The following is a 21050-nucleotide window of genomic DNA, read 5'->3' as shown; positions in this document are numbered from 1 at the left end:
TATAAGGACGAACAGATTATTTTTTCCTTATTATTACTATTATTGAAATGATACACATCACAAAACATTACGTCACACAACACACCAACAAAAGCCAGGTACATATTGCTACCTCAGGGCCAATTTATTATTTATATATTACATATAAGCCGCGAGAGAGGTAACATATTGAGGTGTTGCTAATGAAGAAGGGTCACACAAAAGAGAGAATGGGCCTCAAACGAAAGACGTTGGAGCATAAGTTGACTTTGGCATAGAGATTATAGCCTGCGGTCGGATCCAGCCACTGGTTCACCGGTAACGCTACCTTGGTAGATTTGTAACACCTACGACGTTGATCTCCACGTAATCCAAGTACCACCCTGGGTATGTCCCTCTCCCATCGGAGACGACGGTGATGGCGCAAAGATCGAGGCAAGGGCCGGTGCCGCTGAAGACGTCGAGTTTGCCCTTCTCGAAGTAGTTGTGACCGGGTTCCATTATGCCCCAATCTTCGAGGTTGTCGACGGACAAGCCATTGCCGGAAGATGTGTTTAGCTTGAGGCTGATGGTGGAGTCCGTTGATGCGTCTTGCACATCTCCCGTCTTAACTCTTACAACGTACGTGCACTTCTCCTGCATGCATGCATATAAAAAAACACACACAAAACTAAGTACGTAGAAGGAATATATAAAAGCCTGAAACTAAAAATGGATCAACGCAAGAGAGCAATTAATTACTTACAGATTTAGCCATTCCAGGGAGGCTGATAAGTGAGAGAAGAAAGACAAGAGAAGACAATGCAATAACTCTGAGAGCCATTTGGTTAATTAGTTTGTGACCCTACCGATGGATATTGGTGCTGAAACAACCCAAATGCATGCTTTTATATAGGGCCACATACTGTAATGATCCCGAAGAATTGGGCCCAAGTCAAATACACGCGTCTGGTAAAGCCAGAAGGAGCCAGAGAGTGACTTGAGTGAGATGGGAAAATGTGGATATATAAAATACTACAGCTCTAATAAGAACAGAAGTAGTTATGATATACTATATCTCCTTCCTTTTTTTCTTTTGATGATAATACTATATATCCTTTCCCTTTGGATTCTCCCTTAGCTTTCTGTCTTTTTCTCTATGTCCTCTTTTGTATTTCTTTTGCTAAGTACGCCTTTATTTATATAGAGGGCGACAAAATATCACCTTAGTACGTGTCAGTCTTTTCGATAATTTAGAGAACTTAAATGCACGTTTTTGTATTTGCGTTCCTCAGCAATCTAGTGCAAATGCGATTTGGCAGGTCGGCTTTACTTTATTTAGCTACCTTTAAATATAAAAACCATTAAACTCAAATGATAAGGTCCCAAAACAATTTTCAATTGTAAATGGCATGGGAATAAATGATCTTAAATTATACTACTTCCGGTTCTTAATATAAGGACTAGATTAAGAAAACTAGTTAAATTAGTTATTTGTAATAAATAGGCATTAACTTTTTTAAAATATCCTTGCTAATTAAATGTATTAGCTAAAACTATCATTATTACAAGAACTATCTTTAAAAAAAAAGATAAATATGAGAAATAAAGTGAATTAGGGTCTTATATTTAAGACTGAAATAAAAGTCAACGAGATCTTATCTTAAAGACCAGAGATAGTATTAACAAAGATGTGAAAATAAATGGAGTATTCTGGTCTCTGGGTTAGATGCGAAGCCCTCTATTATATTTTCAATGTCTCGTTCTATGAGTGATGCCAAAGTCTTGTTTGGTAGGAAAATGTATTCACTCTCTAACTATTATTATATTGTTATTATTAGCAGATAGTGTTATTTTTTATTACAAAATCAAAATATATTTTTATGATGATATCATAGTTAACTATTGTGTTCAAGTACTTTAAAATGATTATGATTTTTATGATTTTTTTGAAGCAGTGTTATCAATATAGTTTATACATTGTAAGAAGTCTAATAGCATGTCAATATATAATGTCAAAGAGGGGGTGAAGGGTAAAGGAATGTAGTTGCTTGTTTGGTGGGCTGGGAATTTCACCCTTCCTTCACTCCCCCTCCTCCAAACGGTGTACTTTTTTCTTTCTTTCTATTTACTAAGTACTAATGATGAAAAACATATATATGTATGTTTGCATATATATGAGACTCCAAGGTATAAGATTAATTCTGAGGGCCTACTAGTACCGGTTGAAACTTCATATTTTATTTTTAGATGCTCTTAAAGTAGCGTGTTTATGTTAGCATATAATGTGTTGATGTTTCTAGATTTTGTGCCCCCCAGTTTGATCCTGACTAGGATCAGTTGGTGATTTTGTATGCATTATTTTGTCGTTTTGTTGAATAAATTGTTTTATTGTAAATTATTTATTGCTATTATTATTAAATGCATTCCGCGAGCGGATTTATTGGGTCTGGTACATAGGTACTTCCTCTCGTCCTTAATGCAAAAACTACTTAAAATTCAATTTGGCCTTAAATATAATACACCAATCCACTTTGTTTTTCATATTTATTCATTTTTTAAAATAATCCTTGTAGTAGTTGTATATATTAACGGTTCCATCAAATTGTAGTTCTAACTAATACATATGATTAACAAGAGTATTCTAAAGAAAACAGTACCTAATTATTATAAATAATACTACTTCTAGTCCTAATTATAAAACCTCTTAGAACCAGAGGTACTAATCAATCAACTATCAACTATAGTCTTGAAAACTTGTAATACCCAATTTGTTTAAAGACAGGTCAGGTATGATACTATGACATCCGAATATATGCAATTAATAAGATTTGAATAACATTTTAATTGTAATTTGGGTATATTGAATTAACTGAGCGAGGAGCATCATTATTAAATGGGATTTCAATTGAAGGCTCAAATGCATAAATTAATAATTAATTTTGAATTTGAATAATATCTTAATTGAGATTTAAATATATTGAATTAACTAAGAAGCATCGTAATTAAATAGTATGTCAATTAGAGGCTTAAATAGAGAAATAAATAGATAAATTTAAATTTTTATATGTTCCTCCTAATTTCCGAATCTCTAATTTAAATCTCATTTAAATGAATAAAAAATCACACTTCTTATAGAAGTAAATCTTGAGCTACCTTAGATAATATAATTTCTTGAAATTTAAAATTTAATCAAATATTCTAGTCCATGCATCGCATAGGGAGAAAGTTCTAGTTATTATAAATAACTAGTTTAACAGACCTCACCTCTTTAATTTACTCAAATTAATTAATTAAATCTTATATTAAGGACCGGATCTAGTACTTGTCATCTTCCTCCATATCATACTTTATTTACAAGCTAGTTTGTTTGTCGTAAGACAAAAGCCCATCTTTCACACGGTGATTGGAGGGACAATGACAGCGAGTTTCACTTAGAAAAGGAGGGCATTAGCATATGAGAAAGCCTTTTTCACTCTCTACTCATTTTATTATTTGGATATGCTGATCCGTGGGATGTTATACCTTTCCTTCTGACAATGTTCTTTCTCCACATGTACTTCATCTTCCTTAATTTTTATTCTTTTTATATTATCAGACTTATTTCCCAATATTTCATTCGAAGACACTTTATAGACTTGCAAGAATTAGATGGGAGGCGAAAGAGCTTTTTTTTTTATTGTATTTTTTGAAATTAAATTAAGACATTGATTTTTGCCCCATTATTAAACTCAAATGATAAGGTCCCAAAACAATTTTCAATTGTAACTGGCATGTGGATAAATTATCTTAAATTGTATCAACAAAGGTGTGAAAATAAATGGACTATCCTGGTCTCTGGGTTAGATACGAAGCCCTGTATTATATTTTCAATGTTTCGTTCTGTGAGTGATGCCAAAGTCTTGTTAGGTAGGAAAATGTATTCAATCTCTTGCTATTATTGTACTGTTATTATCAGCAAATAGTATTATTTTTATTACAAAAGAAAAATAAATTTTTATGATGACATAATAGTTAATTGTTCTGCTGTTTTTTTTTTCCCCAATAAGTGTTGTGTTCAAATAGTTTAAAATAATTATGGTTATGATTTTTTTTGAAGCAGTATTATCAACATAGTTTATACATTGTAAAAAAATCTGACAAGAATGTCGAAGAGAGAGTAAAGGCAAAGGAATGTACGTGGTTGCTTGTTTGGTGGGCTGGGAAATGGTACTTTAAAACAGTACCTAGCATCAGTAATTTTTTCTTTCTATTTACTAATGATGAAAACCGAAAATGAAAGCTGGTCAAAAAAAAAAAACCGAAAATGAAAGAGTCTATGTACACACACACACACACGAGAGAGACTCTAAGATAATTTTATCAATTTAATGTTTCTTTAACATGCGAAAATGGGGTATAAGTGACTTATATATAAAAATATAGAAATAGGGTGATATAAAATTAATATTGACTGTCTTGTAGGTTTGCTGGTTGAAGTTTTATGTTTTATTTATTTCAGATATTGTTGGATTAGTGCGTCTGTTTTTAGATTTTGGGCCTCCAATCCGATCCTGTCTCAAAATCAGTTGGTGGTTTTATATCTACTGTTAACTATTGTTTCGTTAAATAGATTGTCTCCAACGTAAAAAAATTACTGTAAATTTATTTTTTTCTGTAATGCACCCGGCAAGTGGATTTGTTGGGTTGAAAATATAGATACTTATTACCTTCGATTCTTAATATATATATATAAGCTAATTAATAAATTTGAATAGATTAAAAAATCAGTTAAATTAAGTATTTGTAATAAATATGTTATTTTTAAAAAATATTTTAGCTAATAATGTATATTAACTTGAATTATTATTTGATGAAACATTTAACACGTGCAATGACTACAAAAACTACCTTAAAAAATGGATAAATATAATAGACAAAAAATTGAGATCTTATATTTAGGATCAAATTAAATACTCCTCCGGTCCTAAATATAAATACCAAACTAACTCTTATATCAAAGTTCGAAAGTAGTATTATAACAGTACTTTATGCTTTATTTCCAAGCTTGTTTGTTTGCGTAATATTTCAATTCTCAAACAACCCTCCGCCCTCCGGTACTTACAAAAGCCGAGCTTTCACACGGTTCAGTAACGACGAGTTCCACTTTTAGACTTTTGGAAAGCAGAGCATATAAGAAAAGCCTTTGTCACTCTTTATTCATTTTATTATTTGGATATGTTGATCCGTGGGACTTTATGCCTTTTCTTCTAACAATGTTCTTCATCTTCCTTATTTTTTTATTCTTTTTTATATTAGACACATTTCCTTTGAAGACACGTTGTACACTTGCAAGAATTAGATGGGAGGCGGAAGAGCTTTTTTTTTTTTTTTAAGTTTATTGTTTTAAATTAAGGTAAGACATTATTTTTCCCCATTATTTACATGTATGAGTAATTCTTATTATTATGAGCACTCTTAACTTAGTTATAAATTTAAAAGTTAATTATTTTTATTTTTAAGTGGATACTAGATAACAACTGTCCTTGTTTACATGAATTAAAATGAGCCCTTAGTCAAACCAAAATTTGAAGCTTGAACCCATATATAATTAAACCAATTTTTTTTTAATTTTTCCAGTGAATAATACTTATATTGATAGAAAGAAAGAGTGCATTTGGAAAACCATGTAAAGTCAAACAAATTTTCAAAGTTGAAAAAAAAAATCAAATGTACATAGGATTCATAGGGGTATTTTAGGAATGAACCATCCTCCACATCAATCACCTAACCCATCACTCCAACCTCACCAACCATACTTTAATCATATATCTCTACCATATGCACGCCACCAAGAACCACCTCCTTTTCCATATGAATACTACCACCAACCCTCGTCCCAATCCAAGTACCATTCTCTCCCCCAATCTCATGAACCTCAATTCAATGAACCTAACCCATTTCTTACTATTCCTAAGAAGGACCAGATACGATTTTTAAGAGAAGCTTATGACCGCTTAAATTCATACTATCATGGATTACTTGAAGAAGCACAGATATCTGGACTCTCAAAGGAATCAGAGGAAGAATTAGGAGAATGCAAGAGTGCATTGGAGAAGATTTTGAGTGATATAGCTCAAATTGAATATGAGAATGGGAAGGATGAGCCAAAATGCCCAGATTTACTCATACAAGAAGCTGAGATGAAGCAAGAGCATCTACAAATCCATAAGGAATTGTGCCTTACATTAGGTAATATTGATCCTCTTCTTGAGGAGATTGATCCTTATACTATAACTACTATCCCTGTTGAAGCTATTGATGATGTGAGTAATGATGAGGTGGATGAAGAAATTGTCTATGAATCCCCTCATGTTTTTAAACATGCTAATACTCAACCTGTTGCTCTTAGTGGTAGTGATTTAGATGAAGATGCTGTTTTGTGTGATGATTTACATGCCAACCATGTTTCTCTTCCTAGTGTTGGAAGTGTTGTTATTGATAAGTATGAGAACATTAAGGTTGCTAAATCTTGTTTGAGTACAATTATTGATGACAAATGTGAGAATGATCATTGCCTTGAGAACCAAATGCATGATAATTCCTTTGAGTTAGTAGCTTCTAGTGTTGTTGAGAAAGACTCTGAAATTTTGATTGACAAAATTATGCATGTAGATGAGTCTTTCCAACAAGTTTTGTCTTGTGACTTACCTCCTAACTTAGCTAGTTGTGTAAATAGTACTATTTTATTGTATGATCACAATTTGCATGAATCTTCTTCTGCTTCCACCCTTTTACCTCCCACCTCTTGTGAATGTGATAGTGATGTGCTGTACTCCAATAACTGTCAGTTGGATTCTTTAGTTTCCACGTCACATGAACCTAAGTGTTTTGAAACTTTAAATGATTGTTTGACTCCTACTGATGGGAGTATCATTGACTTTCTTGGATGCTGTAGCTATTTGAAGAGTCTAGATCATAAAATGTCTTTACTTTATTTGAAATCTCTTGAAGTCTATATTGTTAGATTTGGTACTGCTGCTAGCTTGTTTTCTGTGCAGGCACATAATTGGAAGGGATCTCCTCAACACCAAACTCCACCATATGCTCTTGGACCTCTTTCAATTGACCTTAAGCAACCACCAAGAAAGTGCAATCATCAAGAGCAATCCTTTTTGCTAAACTTCATGTTTCTCATTATTGATGAGAATTTCTCTTTTAAGAGTCTAAGGCGCTTTAAGCACAAGGTTGTCTCTTTCCTCACTTATTTTCTCTTAACTTTGCATTGATTAACTGTGCTTAACTGAATTATTGAAGAGGATAAGTGTGGGGGAGCTATTCTAGTAGAAAAGTAACCTTGTTTTTGTGTACTCCCTTGTTGATCCTCTTTTTCTCTTGTCATTACCTTGTCCTTGGATTTTGCATTGAGGACAATGCAAAATTTAAGTGTGGGGGAGAGATTATTGTTGAGTTGAGTTGTTTTGGAAAAAAAAAACCTTTGGATTTGCTCCTGTTTCCTAAGTATTGCTGCTATAATTGCTCTCTTCTTTGTCTTATTGCTTGATTTCTGAATTGCATCGCATGATTTGAGAGTGTGTATAGATTATAGGAAGTTAAATGATACCATAAGAAAGGACCACTTTCCATTACCTTTTATAGATCAGATGTTAGAGAGAATTTCAAGAAAGTCTCACTATTGTTTTCTGGATGGTTTTTCTGGCTATTTTCAAGTGCCTTGCTCCTGAAGATCAGGACAAAACTACTTTTACATGCCCTTTTGGTACCTTTGCTTATCAAAGGATGCCATTTGGGTTGTGCAACGCTCCAGGCACTTTTCAAAGGTGCAGGATGGCAATATTTAGTGATCTTCTAGAGCAGAACATAGAGGTTTTTATCGATGACTTCACTGTTTATAGTGCAAGTTTTGATGAGTGTTTGAATAGCCTAAAGCAAGCTTTTTAAAGGTGTATCGATAAGAAATTGGTTTTAGACTTTGAGAAGTGTCATTTCATAGTTGATAGAAGAATAGTCTTATGTCACCTCATCTGTCAAAAAGGGATTGAGGTTGATAAAGCCAAAATTGAAGTTATTTCATCCCTTTCTTATCCTACTTGTTTAAAGGACTTGAGGTCTTTCTTAGGACATGCAAATTTCTATCGGCGCTTTATTAAGGATTTTAGTAAAGTTGCTTTGCCTCTTTCTACCTTGTTGAAAAAAGATGTTGAATTTAAATTTGCTGACAAGTGTAGGCATGCTTTTGACACTTTGAAATCTATGCTTGTTTCACCTCCTATTTTCACTGCACCTAACTGGAATTTACATTTTGAGTTGTCTTGTGATGCTTCTAACTTTGTAGTAGGTGCCATGCTTGGACAGAGGGAGGAGAAATAATCTAGAGTCATCGCATATACCTCCAAGACACTTGATTCTGCTCAAGTGAATTACACCACCACAAAGAAGAAACTGTTTGCTATTATTTTTGGTTGGATAAGTTTAGACAATATCTAATAAACTCTCAAGTGGTTGTTTTTACAGATCACGCAGCAGTTCGATACCTTTGAGAGTGATTCTTGATTGGGAATTTTGTTGTTGGTTTCTATGTCCTCTTGCTTTCATTCACCTCAGTGTTCTGCACTACTATATGGGCGAGTTGATGTTTTCTCTGTTGCTGACTTTTGACTTTTGTAATCCTTGGGTATTTCTTTTAAAATCCATTTGCACAATGCTTGTGAAGGATGCATGACTAAGTTTGATTGCATTTGATTTAAGTGATCTCTGTTCTTAGTTGGTTAGTATAGTAGAATGACTTTGGTGCAGTGTTATTAACCTTGTTTCATAGCTTGACCCATAAAAAGGAAACATCTTGGAGAAAGCCTTGATGGAAGGATTGTTGAGCCATATATTCTTTCTCATCTTGTGTGATTTTCACCTAGTTTTGGTTAACCTCTAGAACTTGTCTAGATTCTTTTTCAAAGCTGCTTTAATACCTAGGTTTATGAAGATGATAGGGGCATTCATTTCTAAACCTTTAACCAAACACAAATCACTTCATTTAACCTTTGTTCACCCATTTAAGCCTTCACTTTCATTCCATTCAATGCTTTTTAGCAATTGTTTTGCATGAGTTACATTTGGTTTTTCATTTTGAAAAGTACATCATTAATCTCTATGTTTTTTCCTTCTTGGGTTGGATGCCAAAGAAAAAAAAAGAAAAAAAAAGGAAATAGAAAAAGGAAATAAAGAGAAGAAAATGTTTAGAAAAAGCCAAAGAAAGAAAGTTATAGAAGAAAAAAAAAGAAAAGAAAATAAGTTACAATAAAAGAATAAATTTGAAATAAGGCATTCAATGGTGGTTTGAAGAGCAAGGATTTCTGTCTCAAAAGGTTAAAATCTGCACATTGGTGTTGTTTCATGATTATACTTTAGCTCACTTTGAGTTGATATTTTATTACTCATGCATTTCACTTATTAGTCCATTGCATTCATTTGGCCTTGTGTTTTGACATTACAACCCTTCAAGTCCCCTTGATCATAAATCTAAGGTATGCTAATAGTGGAGATATTAGAATCTCTACAAGCTTATGGTAGGTGCTAATCTAGGTGGATTAAGAGAAATTTTTCCCATCTGAGAGATGAGTGAAACACTTGTACCCTATGTGAGCTCTATTATGTTTCTCTTCCTTTATCCTGTTATGTTTCAAGTGTTAATTTCTCTGCACTAAAGTATTCTATGATTTTTAACTGATTAGGAATAAAAGTTGCTGGAGTTAATTGCACATTCATGCTTAGTTGGTTTTATGTTTGCTTAGATTGAGTCTTTCTATTGGATTCTTCTTTATTGATGTTTTGCCTAGGAGTACAAAAGGCTAAGTGTGGGGGAGTTGACAAACTCAATTATTTTTATATATTTTGATATCTTTTATATGGATTTTGTCAACTTAATTAGTCCTTTTGGCCTTAATTGATTGTTAATTGATTAAATATATTTTATTTTAAATTATTATTTTATAGGGGCAAAATTGTCATATTTTGATTTAATTGTGACTATTTGATTTTTGAGGACAATTAATACTACCTTATCCTTGAATTTTGTTTGCAGGTTTTTAGAACATTTAAAAATTAAAATGAAAATAAAAAAAAAAAGAAAAGAAAGAAAAGAAGAAAAAAATAAATTAAAAATATATATAATAATAAAAGGGGGAGTAAACACAACGTTTTGCCCCCAACCTAATATACAATTAATCATCATCATCTTCATATTGAAGGGACGGAGGCAAAGTGAGTTGGCGGCGGCAAAAAAGAAAAGAGCTAGAAACAGAGGCACGGCAGCGTGAACAGAGCAAAGACGAACAGGGAGTGACGGCAGGAAGAAAGAAAGAAAGAGGAATAAGGCACGACAACAAACAGAGGTGAGGGACCAGCGACGTGACCATCATCGTCAACTTCTCTATTCGTTCCGTTCTCGACATGACAGAACCAGCGACGAGCAGAGGCAGAAAACAGGGAGTTGGACAGCGTTATCCTTCATCATCTCTTGCACTGTTCCGTCACGTCTCTTCTATGGAATCTTGTAGCAGAGTTCTGAATATGGCATTTTTTTATGGCAAACCATGGCTAGCTTCATAATTCTCTAATTCAACAATAATGGCAGGAGCTCAGATCGTCAAAGGGGAGTTTAGTTACTTTAGTTTCCTGTCTAATAATTGTTTAACAATTCTAGGTCTTAGAATAGTTATTCTCATTATTAGAAAATTTTTATTTTTTAATCTGATTACATTTGGAGATTATTGTGACTGGATTATTGTTTAGCATTTGACATTGGGCTGTTTATAACTTTAATTTCAATTATAATGTTGTGGTTATGACATTTGTATTGATTTTGGAGTTAATATATTGTGATTTTTTGAGGTGGCTTGAAATCTTGGATCATATTGTCTCTTGCTAGCTTTAATTCTATTGTTTTGGATTTAAAAGTTCTAATTAAGCATTAGTTTTTAGCATCCTTAATCCCATTTTACTATTCTGGTTGCAGTTAGTAAGTTGGGATTTTAGGAAAATATTTGGTGGCAATTCGAGGTGGCTCGGTTGTTAGATTAAAAGCTTAATTATAATTCTAAATTCATTGTTTTAACTCTCGTATCTTTTGGAGTGAGGATTGCCTGCGTTGTTGAATTGGAAGATTGATTATTATCATTTTTATTTGTGTGTTTCATTTTCATTTCTTTAATCTTCATTCATTTTAATCATTTTTATATAAAAACAAAAAAAAGTATTTTAATTTCAATTTAATTCATGGTGTTTAATTAGCAATTATCAAATCAAAAATCCTTTTTGATAGTTTAGGTTACTTGCATTTATTTACTAGGATTTAATTTCATTTTCGGTTCCTCAAAGTGAATACGACCCGGATTGTGCACTATATTACATTAATTCGGTTAATTTTTGGAGTAACCCCAAAGCGACAAATTAAGGGCAATTAACTTCAGTGCTCATCTTGGTTTTGTTTGATTCTTTTGGTATTGATCTCAGAGGAGGTTTGAACATCTTTTCCACCATGGTGGCTATTTTTAATTTGTATGTCTTCATTCTCAAACCAAAACATATTCTTAAAAGTTTTAATATCTCCCCCTTGATCATAACTTCTTACATGTTTGAAGGGGAATCTAGTTTCAACGAAGCTTACATCCCTATTCACAAAAATTGTTTTAGCTTTCAAGTCTAGGAATAAAAATCCTTTCTAATTTTCAGGATAATCAAGAAAAATGCAAGGAATATATCTAGGTTGAAGTTTATCATTATTCTTCAAATCGATAGCATAGGCTAAACATCCAAAGGTCCTTATATTATTCAAATAAGGTTGCATGCTGTAAATCCTTTCATAAGGAGTTTTGTAACTAATCATTTAGAGAAAATTCTATTAATTAGATATACAGTTAGTTTAACACACTCCCCCCAGTATTTTATTGGTATTCCTGATTGCAAAATTAGACTCCTAGTAATCTGCATAATTGTTCGATGTTTCCTTTTAACAACATCATTTTGCTCAGGAGTGTAAGAACAATTGGTTTGATGTAAAATCCCTTTATCTTGGAACAAAGTTTTTATTTCATGATTTATAAATTCTATGCTATAATCACTTCTGACCTTTTGTAAATGAACAGAGAACTAGGTAGAAACATAAGAAATAAAGTTTCTAATGTGTGTCACAGCCTCACTTTTATGTTGTATCAGAAAAATCCAAGTTCCACATGAGAAATCATCAACGATAGTTATGAAATATTGAAAACCTTGATGTGTGGGTGTCTTGTAAGGGCCCCACACATCAAGGTTTTCAATATGGTATGCAGTAATTCTAATTTGATGAATAAAACTCTTGAGCCTTGTAATATTTGTATATAATCAAAGCAAACCATGTTCCTTTTATGCCACAGCTCAATGTTAGTATTTCGAAATTTTCCACTAGACTTTTGAATAATAGGATTATCATATTTTTGAAGAACACTCATAGTAGCAAGTTTGTTCTATATTTTTAAGACTTGTAAACCTCCCATCAATCTACCAATCATCCCTATCCTCCTATATCCCAAAGGCCCTGCATTAAACAGAGATCAGGAAAGAAAGCAGCCATGCAATAATTTTCTTTGGTTATTCAAGACACAAATATTAGATTAAATTTAAGTTCAGGAGCAAACAATACATCATTGAACTGAATATGGTCAGCATTAGTTACGTTTCCTATATGTGTCACAGGTAAACACTGACCATTAGGAATTTTGATAGATTTAATGGGTCCATTGTAAATCTTGTATTCATCTATCAAATTCAAATTTCCAACCATGTGCATTGTGGCCCCTGAATCTAATATCCAACTAGTGCAAGATGTATATTGAGAGGTAGAATCATACAAACCTGTACCAATTAATACGTGGTAGTTGGTTCTAAGTCCTTTTACGGTAGTTCCAGGATCCTTTCATATTGTTCTTGAGTAAAGGTGTGTGTGATGGTTACATAAGCCTCAGATTCATTTGTTGTATCTCCACTTGGATTGTAGTTTTTAGTCTGCTTCCCTTGTTTCCCTTTGAAATTAGGGGGATAACTGATATTTGGAAACAATTCTCCTTGACATGCCCTTTCTTATGGTAGTGAGTATATTCAGGAAGATTTTCACCATGTCCCTTCATCTCCCATGACCCCTGCCCCTAGCAGCCATGGCAACACCTTCTACAGAGATGCTTCTCTCTGCACTTGCTATCACCTGTTGAGCTTCATCTTGAACTATCACTACATAGGCATTGTTTATAGTAGAAAGAGGAGACATTAACAGGATTTGGCTTCTGGCATAGGTGAAAGATTCGTTGAGTCCCATCAAGAATTGAAGCAATTTTTGTTCCTAAATGGCTTCATCATGAGCCTTCGATGCCTCACATTTACATGATGGTATAACAACCAACAAAGCCTGCTCCTCCTAGAGTTTCTTAAGCTTAGAATAGTAAAACAAAATAGGGGAGGAGCCTTCTCCGAGGGAACTAATTTCCCAATAAAGTGCAAAAATCTGAGCACCGCTCCTTCTGTCGAATCTTTCCTTGAGATCCAACCAAGCTTGCTATGCGCTTTGGTAGTAGATTACTCTATTAGCGAGTTCTTTGGATACAGAGTTAATTACTTACAATCAGACTACAACATTGCAACACTCCTATTGAGCACGCAGTCTTTCTTCCTGATCAACCTTTCAGCATATCTCCTCTACAAAGATGAGCTTATGCTTCCCTAGTAGCGCAATCTGCATCGTGCAACTCCAGAAAGTGTAATTCTCCATTCCTTTGAGCATATGAGGAATAACAAAGGACCCCTAGGTGTCGGAAGGATGAAGATAGAGTGGGTGTGAGAATGGCAAACTCTCGATTGATTTTTCTTCTCCTATTGGAAGTTGTTTGCTAGGGTTTAGAGTGAAGAATTAGAAAGAAAGTGAAGCTTAGACCATTTAAACGGGTTTCTTGAATCTGAACCCAACCTAACTCTAATACCCAACCTAACTCTAATACAGTGTTGAGCTGGGCCAGGCTATTGAACCCAACACACTAACACAATGAAGGAGGAACTGAAACATTCATTGAATCTCACTTGTGTGAGATATACCGCATCATCTAGGCCTTAGTGAGGCCCACAATTTATACATAGATCTGCTTAAGTAAAATGCAACCTATGTGACAATAATTTACGTCTTTCATTAGTAAATTCAAATGTTATAATCGAATTTAGTAAATTAATCGTGTGTCACTTTTCACATATACAATATTAATTTGCATGCCTTTGCGCACTTTAATATTAAAAACTTGACACATATAAATGTAAATGGTTTTATTCATGTTTGAATATATATGATGATTAACAAAAAGGAAGCTTTGCTCTCAAGTCTCAACCGCGTACAAATAAAGCAGACTTTATGATGGTCTGCCCATATATAAACTTACGGAGCTAACATGAAGAATTAGTAATACAAAACATGCACACATATCACATATGGCCACAAAATAAACAAGCGGAAACTATAGCACAACGTTAGACTCATCCCAATCACAATTCGAACATTTGAAGGAAATTGATCACATAAGATTCTGTTACTTACAACAATAAATCCAAAAATGAAATGCAGCAATCATTAAATATAAGATAAAATACAATAAGTAAATCAAATCAGTACGTGTGCAAATCAAATCGAACCAAGAGTATTGTACTTAGATGATGTTGTACTCACCATAAAGGAAAATAGCTTTTAATAGAATTTATCTCCTTGATGACATCAGTTGCACTCATTCTTTTATGAGATGATTCCATTCAACATGCAAGTCCAATCTCAAATAAAGAACACAAGCATTTCTCAATATTAGGATGGATTCGCATCATGTTCTTTGATGAGTCTCCTGATACTACCACTATATGTTCTAATTCTTGTGGAAGAATAGTCAGGCTTGCAACCTCCAAAAGCTTGTTTGGGAATGAAATTTTCACACATGTTTGAAGATTGTGGCCATCTTTAAAGTACCTTCAGTCCATCTTCTTTTAGTTAACTTTGCCACTAGAACAATGAACTCATGTTTGATTGTGTGAGTACTTTTTAAAAAAAATTAAAATTTCACATTTCTCTTAGAGAGTTTACTCTTCACTATCATTCATGAATCCATTTAATTCAATCAATCTAATTAATATAGATACACATGTGACTTATAATTTTTTTTTTTTTTAGATTTACATCAGACTCTTAGTGTGTGGTGTACTTTTGAGATACGTAATTCATGTGGAATTGTATATAATAAATAATGTTCATATAGCTAGAGTTTAAAAGGACTTAGTACATCAATCTTGCTAGTATATATGTTTTTTTTTCTTTTTTTTCGTGTTAGTATATATGTTACTTACAAAAATAAAGAACGAATTAATTTATATAATTTGCTCGCTCTCCCCAAACGCCGTCCTTTTTTGTTGTTGCTATTTTTCAATTTTTGTAATTTCCTTTAAACAATACAAAACTAATTATGAAAACCAAAAAAGAAAGAGTCTATACGAGATGCGTCAAGTGGATATTGAAATGGGACATCTATTTATAATTATAAATAAGCTGAAAGAAGTAGTAGTAATAATAATAATAATAATGAAAAATTAATCTCCAGCTCCTTATAATTTTATCTAGTCTTAAATCGGGTTCTTATAGTTTTTTCTCCTTCCTATTACGTCCTTATTGTTTATTCTGTTAGTGGTGTTAGTCCTTCTGTCAAAAAAAAAAATCCTTACAAACCCTGTTAATTTGAGTTAACAGGGATGAAGTGATCTGAGTAAAATCTGACTAAGGACACATCTATAATCTTTAATTCTTCATTTGCCTCCTTGCACGGCAAGGCAACAGTCGCTGTGCTATGCCCTGGCGTCTGCAATCCGTGCTTACCAACCTCATGAGCACGGGCTGGCATTTTGAGTGCCAAGCAGGGACCTTCTTTTTTTTTTTTTTGCTTTTTCTTTCTTTTTGTTCTCCCTTTCTTACTCAGTAAAATTACATTGTATTACATCATTAAAAAAACCACATTGTAATAGAATTATTTTTGAGTTAAAGTTCATAAAACACCTTAAAATATTTTTTAAAAAGTGTCTCGTGTCTTAAAGTATTTTGTAATATTGCACACCAAATATTTTAAGACACTAAACGTACTTTAAAAAATAATTGGGATACTCAAAGAATCACAAAATACTTTAGAATACTATATTTTAAAATATTTTTTCATGTGCATAGAGTATTCTTAAATATTTTGTGATCTTGCATTACAAAATACTTTAAGATACTGGATGCATCGGAAAAAACATTTCACAGTGTTGAATGAAACATAAAATATTTTAGGATACTAAATCTTGAAATATTTTTTCAGGTGCGTTTAATATCCTAAAATATTTTATGATGTTTTTATGATGTTGCATCACAATGTTTTGAGTAGTGAGGGGCCTTTTTTCCTCTTTTTTTCCCTTGGTCATAACAAAAAAATATACGTATTAGAATTATTTTTGGTTAGGATTCATCTAGTTTTAAAAAATATTTTTTCAGTTACTTTCAGTACTCTAAAATTTTTATGATTCATTTAACATTCGAAAATATTTTTTAAAATATGTCTAATAATTTAAAATATAGTGTGATATAACATCATAAAATACTTCAAGACACTGAACTTACCTGAAAAAATATTTCCATGTTTAATAATTCTAAAATATTTTGTGATTTATCTATTACTCTAAATTATTTTTTCAAGGGTGTCCTGATATAATGTGATTTTAATGAATAATTAAGAAAGGAGGAGGGGGGAAAAATTCAAATATAAAGGTCCCTGCTTCTACCAAGGAGAAAAAAAAAAGTCCCTGCTGACGTTGTGGGCTGGGGGTCAGTTTCGGGCGACGGAACTACTGAAACTCATCAATTACGCACATGGCAAGATTTGCCATAATGAGGCCTTCCAACCCAATCAATGTCACAGAGTCTTCTTGAAGAGCCCCTTATTACCTAGTGCTTTGGTTTCAATGTCTATGAGCCATTGATGAAGCAGGTCCAGGATATCATGGCTGCTCCAGCATCCTAGCCTTCTATTTTCTTTATTCATTTTGACCATGAACGAATATGTAATAAAACTGTGAGGGAAAAGTTGGAGAAATAATCTTATAAATATCATAGATCACATGATGATGCATAGTAAGATTTTATTCAGGCACTACAAAAAAATTGACTTTTTGTCGCCGCTGAAAGTTTTCAGCTGCGACAAGTCACCGTTGAAAAGTCGTTGCCGTAGCAGCCGTAGCTGAAAACTTTCAGTGACAACTAAAAAGGTTGCCGCTGAAAGATACTTTCAGCGGTGACTTTTAGAAGTTTCAGCGGCAACATTTTGTCGCTGCTGAAAACACTTTCGGTGGTGACATTTGTCACGGCTGAAAGACACTTTTGGCGCCGACATTCTTGTGGCCGCTAAAAGACTTTTTAGTAGCGACAAATGTTGCTGCCAAAAGTGTTTTCAGCCACGACTTTTTTGTCGCTGCTGAAAGTAATGCCTAATAAGAATTGGCCTTACCAACACCATGTCATCGTCACCGGCGCCACATCATCACCGCCGGTGCCACATCGTCGTCACCGGCTGCCACATCATCACCGTCGGCCGCCACATCATTGTCATCGGCGGCCACATCATCACTAGCCACCTCCACGTCATTGCCACATCACTCCTTCTCGCCACGTCATCGTCCAAATATTTTCATCTTAAATGTGTCTTCTTCAAGGTTCGAACTCATGACCGCCTCCTTTCGTGTCCGATCTTCTTGCCGCTGAGCCAGATTGAATTTGTTTATTAATATTGTAAAATAAAATATATATTATTATATTACACTTTCAGTGGCGACACTTTTGTGGCCGCTGAAAGCCTTAGTTTTAGCATTGAACTTTCAGCGACGACAAAAAAAGTCGTCGCGTCTCCGCCGAAAGTCGTCGCCTAAAGTCTGTTTTTTTGTAGTGAGGCCACATCATCCCTGTAACTCAAATTAACCGCGCTTTAGGGTTTTTTGACAGAAGGACCAACACTACTAACAAAATAAACAATAAAGATGAAATGGAAAGAAAAACAAAATATAAAGACCTAATTCAAGATTGGATGAAATTATAAGGACATGCAGATTAATTTTTTCTCATTATGATTATGATTGAAATGAGACACATCACAAAACGTTGCGTAACACAACACACCAACAAAAGCCGATACATATTACTCCTCCGGTCCTTAATATAAGACCCATTTAATTAATTTGATTAGATTAAAGAAGTTAGGTAAATTAGTTAATTATAAGAAAAGTGATGCATTTTTCCTAAAATACCACAATCATCTTTCTTAATACCCCCTCTCCTTCTTCTACTTGATTATGGTTGAGGGAGTATCCATAAGGGTAATTTAGAGAAAATTAATAAATATGACAAATGAGTCCTATATTTAGGATCAAAACCAACTCAAGAATTGAGTCCTATATTAAGGATAGGAGGAGTACTACCTTAGGGCCTATTTATTATTTATATATTACACATAAGCCACGAGAGAGGTAACATATTAAGGTGTTACTAATGAAGAATGGTTACACAAAAGAGAGAATGGGCCTCAAACGAAAGAAATTGGAGCATAAGTTGACTTTGGCGTAGAGATTATAGCCTGCGGTTGGATCCAGCCACCGGTTCACCGGGAAGGCTACCTTGGTAGATTTGTAACATCCTAGGACGTTGATCTGCACGTAATCCAAGTACCACCCGGGTATGTCCCTCTGCCATCGGAGATGACGGTGATGGCGCAAAGATCGAGGCAAGGGCCGGTGCCGCTGAAAACGTCGAGTTTGTCCTGCTCGAAGTAGTTGTGACCGGGTTCCATTATGCCCCAATCTTCGAGGTTGTCGACGGAAAATCCATTGCCGGAAGATGTGTTTAATTTGAGGCTGATGGTGGAGTCTGTTGATGCGTCTTGGACATCTCCCGTCTTCACTCGTACAACGTACGCACACTTCGCCTGCACGCATGCATATAAAAACACACACAGAGAACCAAGTACGTGGAAGGAATATATAAGAGCTTAAAACTAACCATGGATCAACACAAGAGAGCAACTACTTACAGATGTAGCCATTGCAGCGAAGCTGATGAGCGAGAGAAGAAAGACAAGAGAAGACAATGCAATAACTCTGAGAGCCATTTGGTTAATTAGCTTGTGACCCTATTGATTTACTTCTAAATATACAACTTATTTAACTAATTTGATTAGATTAAAAAAGTTATATAAGTTAATTAATTATAAGAAATATAACATGTTTTTTCTAAAACACTATAATCATCTTTCTTAATATCATCTATCTCTTCTACTTGATTATAGTTGAAAGAGTATCAATAGGAATAATTTAAAAAAAAATTAATAAGTATGAAAAATATGTTTTATGTTTAGAAGTAAATCAACTCAACAATTAGGTTATATATTAAAATACCTTACTATGTATCCTTCCTCTTAGCTTTCTGTTGTTTTCTATATGTCCTCTTTTGTATTTCTCTTGCTACGTACACCTTTATTCATATACTCCCTCCGTTTCTTATTATAAGATCTATTTTTTTGAATAGGTTTGTCCCTTTTTATAAGATTCTTTTTGAGTTTGTTTAAACATTTAATACATTATTACCTATTTTACCCCTAGTTTAATACATTTAATACATTCTCTTTCTTCATTTATCTCACTATTACTCCCTCCATTTCTTATTATAAGAGACAAATAACCGAAGTACGTTGATCAAAAAAATAGTTAAAATTAGTTAAGAACAATTAATGTGTAAAAAGTATAATTTTTTTTCCAAAAATACCCTCATTAATAAGGAGAGAGAGCATGAGAGAGAACAATTAAATTATTAAAAGAAAGAGAAGTGGGAGGAAGAGAGAGTGTGAGTTGGAGATAATAAATATGGGTAAAATAGGAAATCAACACAAAAAAGTAGAGACAACTTTTAAGTGTCTCTTATATATAGGAATATGCCATAAGTATCAAATGTCTCTTATAATAAGGAACGGAGGGAGTACTTTCTCACATCTACCAATTTATATATAGGGGTATATTTAGAAAAAAATTATATTTGTTACATATTAATTGTTTTTAATTCATTTTAATTATTTTCTTAAACCACACGTAATTTAGTTAAAAGAATAGGGCGACAAAATATCCCCTCAGAGCGTGTCAGTCTTCTCGATAATTTAAAGAACTTAAATGCACGTTTTTGTATTTGCGTTCCTCAGCAATCTAGTGCGAATGCGATTTGGCAGGTCGGGTTTACTTGATCTAGCTATTTTTAAATATAAAAACCATTATACTCAAATGATAAGGTCCCAAAACAATTTTCAATTGTAAATCGCATGTGGATAAATGATCTTAAATTATATTTACAAAGGTGAAAATAAATGGAGTATTCTGGTTATCTCTGCGTTCTATGCGAAGCCCTCTATTATATCTACAATGTTTCGTGCTATGAGTGGTACCAAAGTCTTGTTTGGTAGGAAAACGTATTCACTCTCTTACTATTATTATATTGTTATTATTATCAAATAGTATTATTTTTTTATTACAAAAGAAAAATATATTTTTATGATTATATGATAGTTAATTGTTGTGTTGTTTTTTTTTTTGGCCAACAATTGTTGTGTTCAAGTGGTTTAAATAATTATGATTATGATTTTTTTGAAACAGTATTATTAATATAGTTTATACATTGTAAAAAAAATCTGACGAATGTCAAAGAGAGGGTGAAGGAATGTACGTAGTTGCTAGTTTGTTGGGCTGGGAAATGGTATTTTAAAACAGTAACTAGCATCAGTAATTTTTTCTTTCCATTTAATAATGATGAAAACCGAAAATGAAAGAGTCTATATCTATAAACACATATATGTATATGAAACTCTAAGATAATTTTATCAATTTAATGTATTCTTTAATACACGAAATTAGACTATAAGTGACTTATATATATATATATATATATCTCTTTAATACACGAAAATGGAGTATAAGTGACTTATATATAAAAA

General features: G+C 33.2%; 2 protein-coding genes across 2 annotated transcripts; both read right to left on the bottom strand.

Annotated features, from left to right (window-relative positions):
• Window positions 1-303: 303 nt before the first annotated feature.
• Window positions 304-802, bottom strand: LOC114717989 (PLAT domain-containing protein 1-like). The gene is made up of 2 exons (XM_028903237.1): window positions 725-802; window positions 304-615 (listed from the first exon to the last, which is right to left on the bottom strand). Exons 1-2 carry the CDS (start codon window positions 800-802, stop codon window positions 304-306), a joined length of 390 nt encoding a protein of 129 aa, XP_028759070.1.
• A 12312-nt stretch (window positions 803-13114) lies between these two features.
• Window positions 13115-19184, bottom strand: LOC114717988 (PLAT domain-containing protein 1-like). The gene is made up of 3 exons (XM_028903236.1): window positions 19107-19184; window positions 18746-19001; window positions 13115-13218 (listed from the first exon to the last, which is right to left on the bottom strand). Exons 1-3 carry the CDS (start codon window positions 19182-19184, stop codon window positions 13115-13117), a joined length of 438 nt encoding a protein of 145 aa, XP_028759069.1.
• Window positions 19185-21050: the final 1866 nt, after the last annotated feature.

The sequence above is a fragment of the Neltuma alba genome, unplaced genomic scaffold (assembly GCF_004799145.2).
Source record: "Neltuma alba isolate B1F8T4 unplaced genomic scaffold, ASM479914v2 tig00011785_pilon, whole genome shotgun sequence".
In the NCBI taxonomy this organism is placed as follows: domain Eukaryota; kingdom Viridiplantae; phylum Streptophyta; class Magnoliopsida; order Fabales; family Fabaceae; genus Neltuma; species Neltuma alba.
The sequence above is the reverse complement of the archived record's forward strand: the minus strand, read 5'-3'. Positions and strand labels throughout refer to the sequence as shown.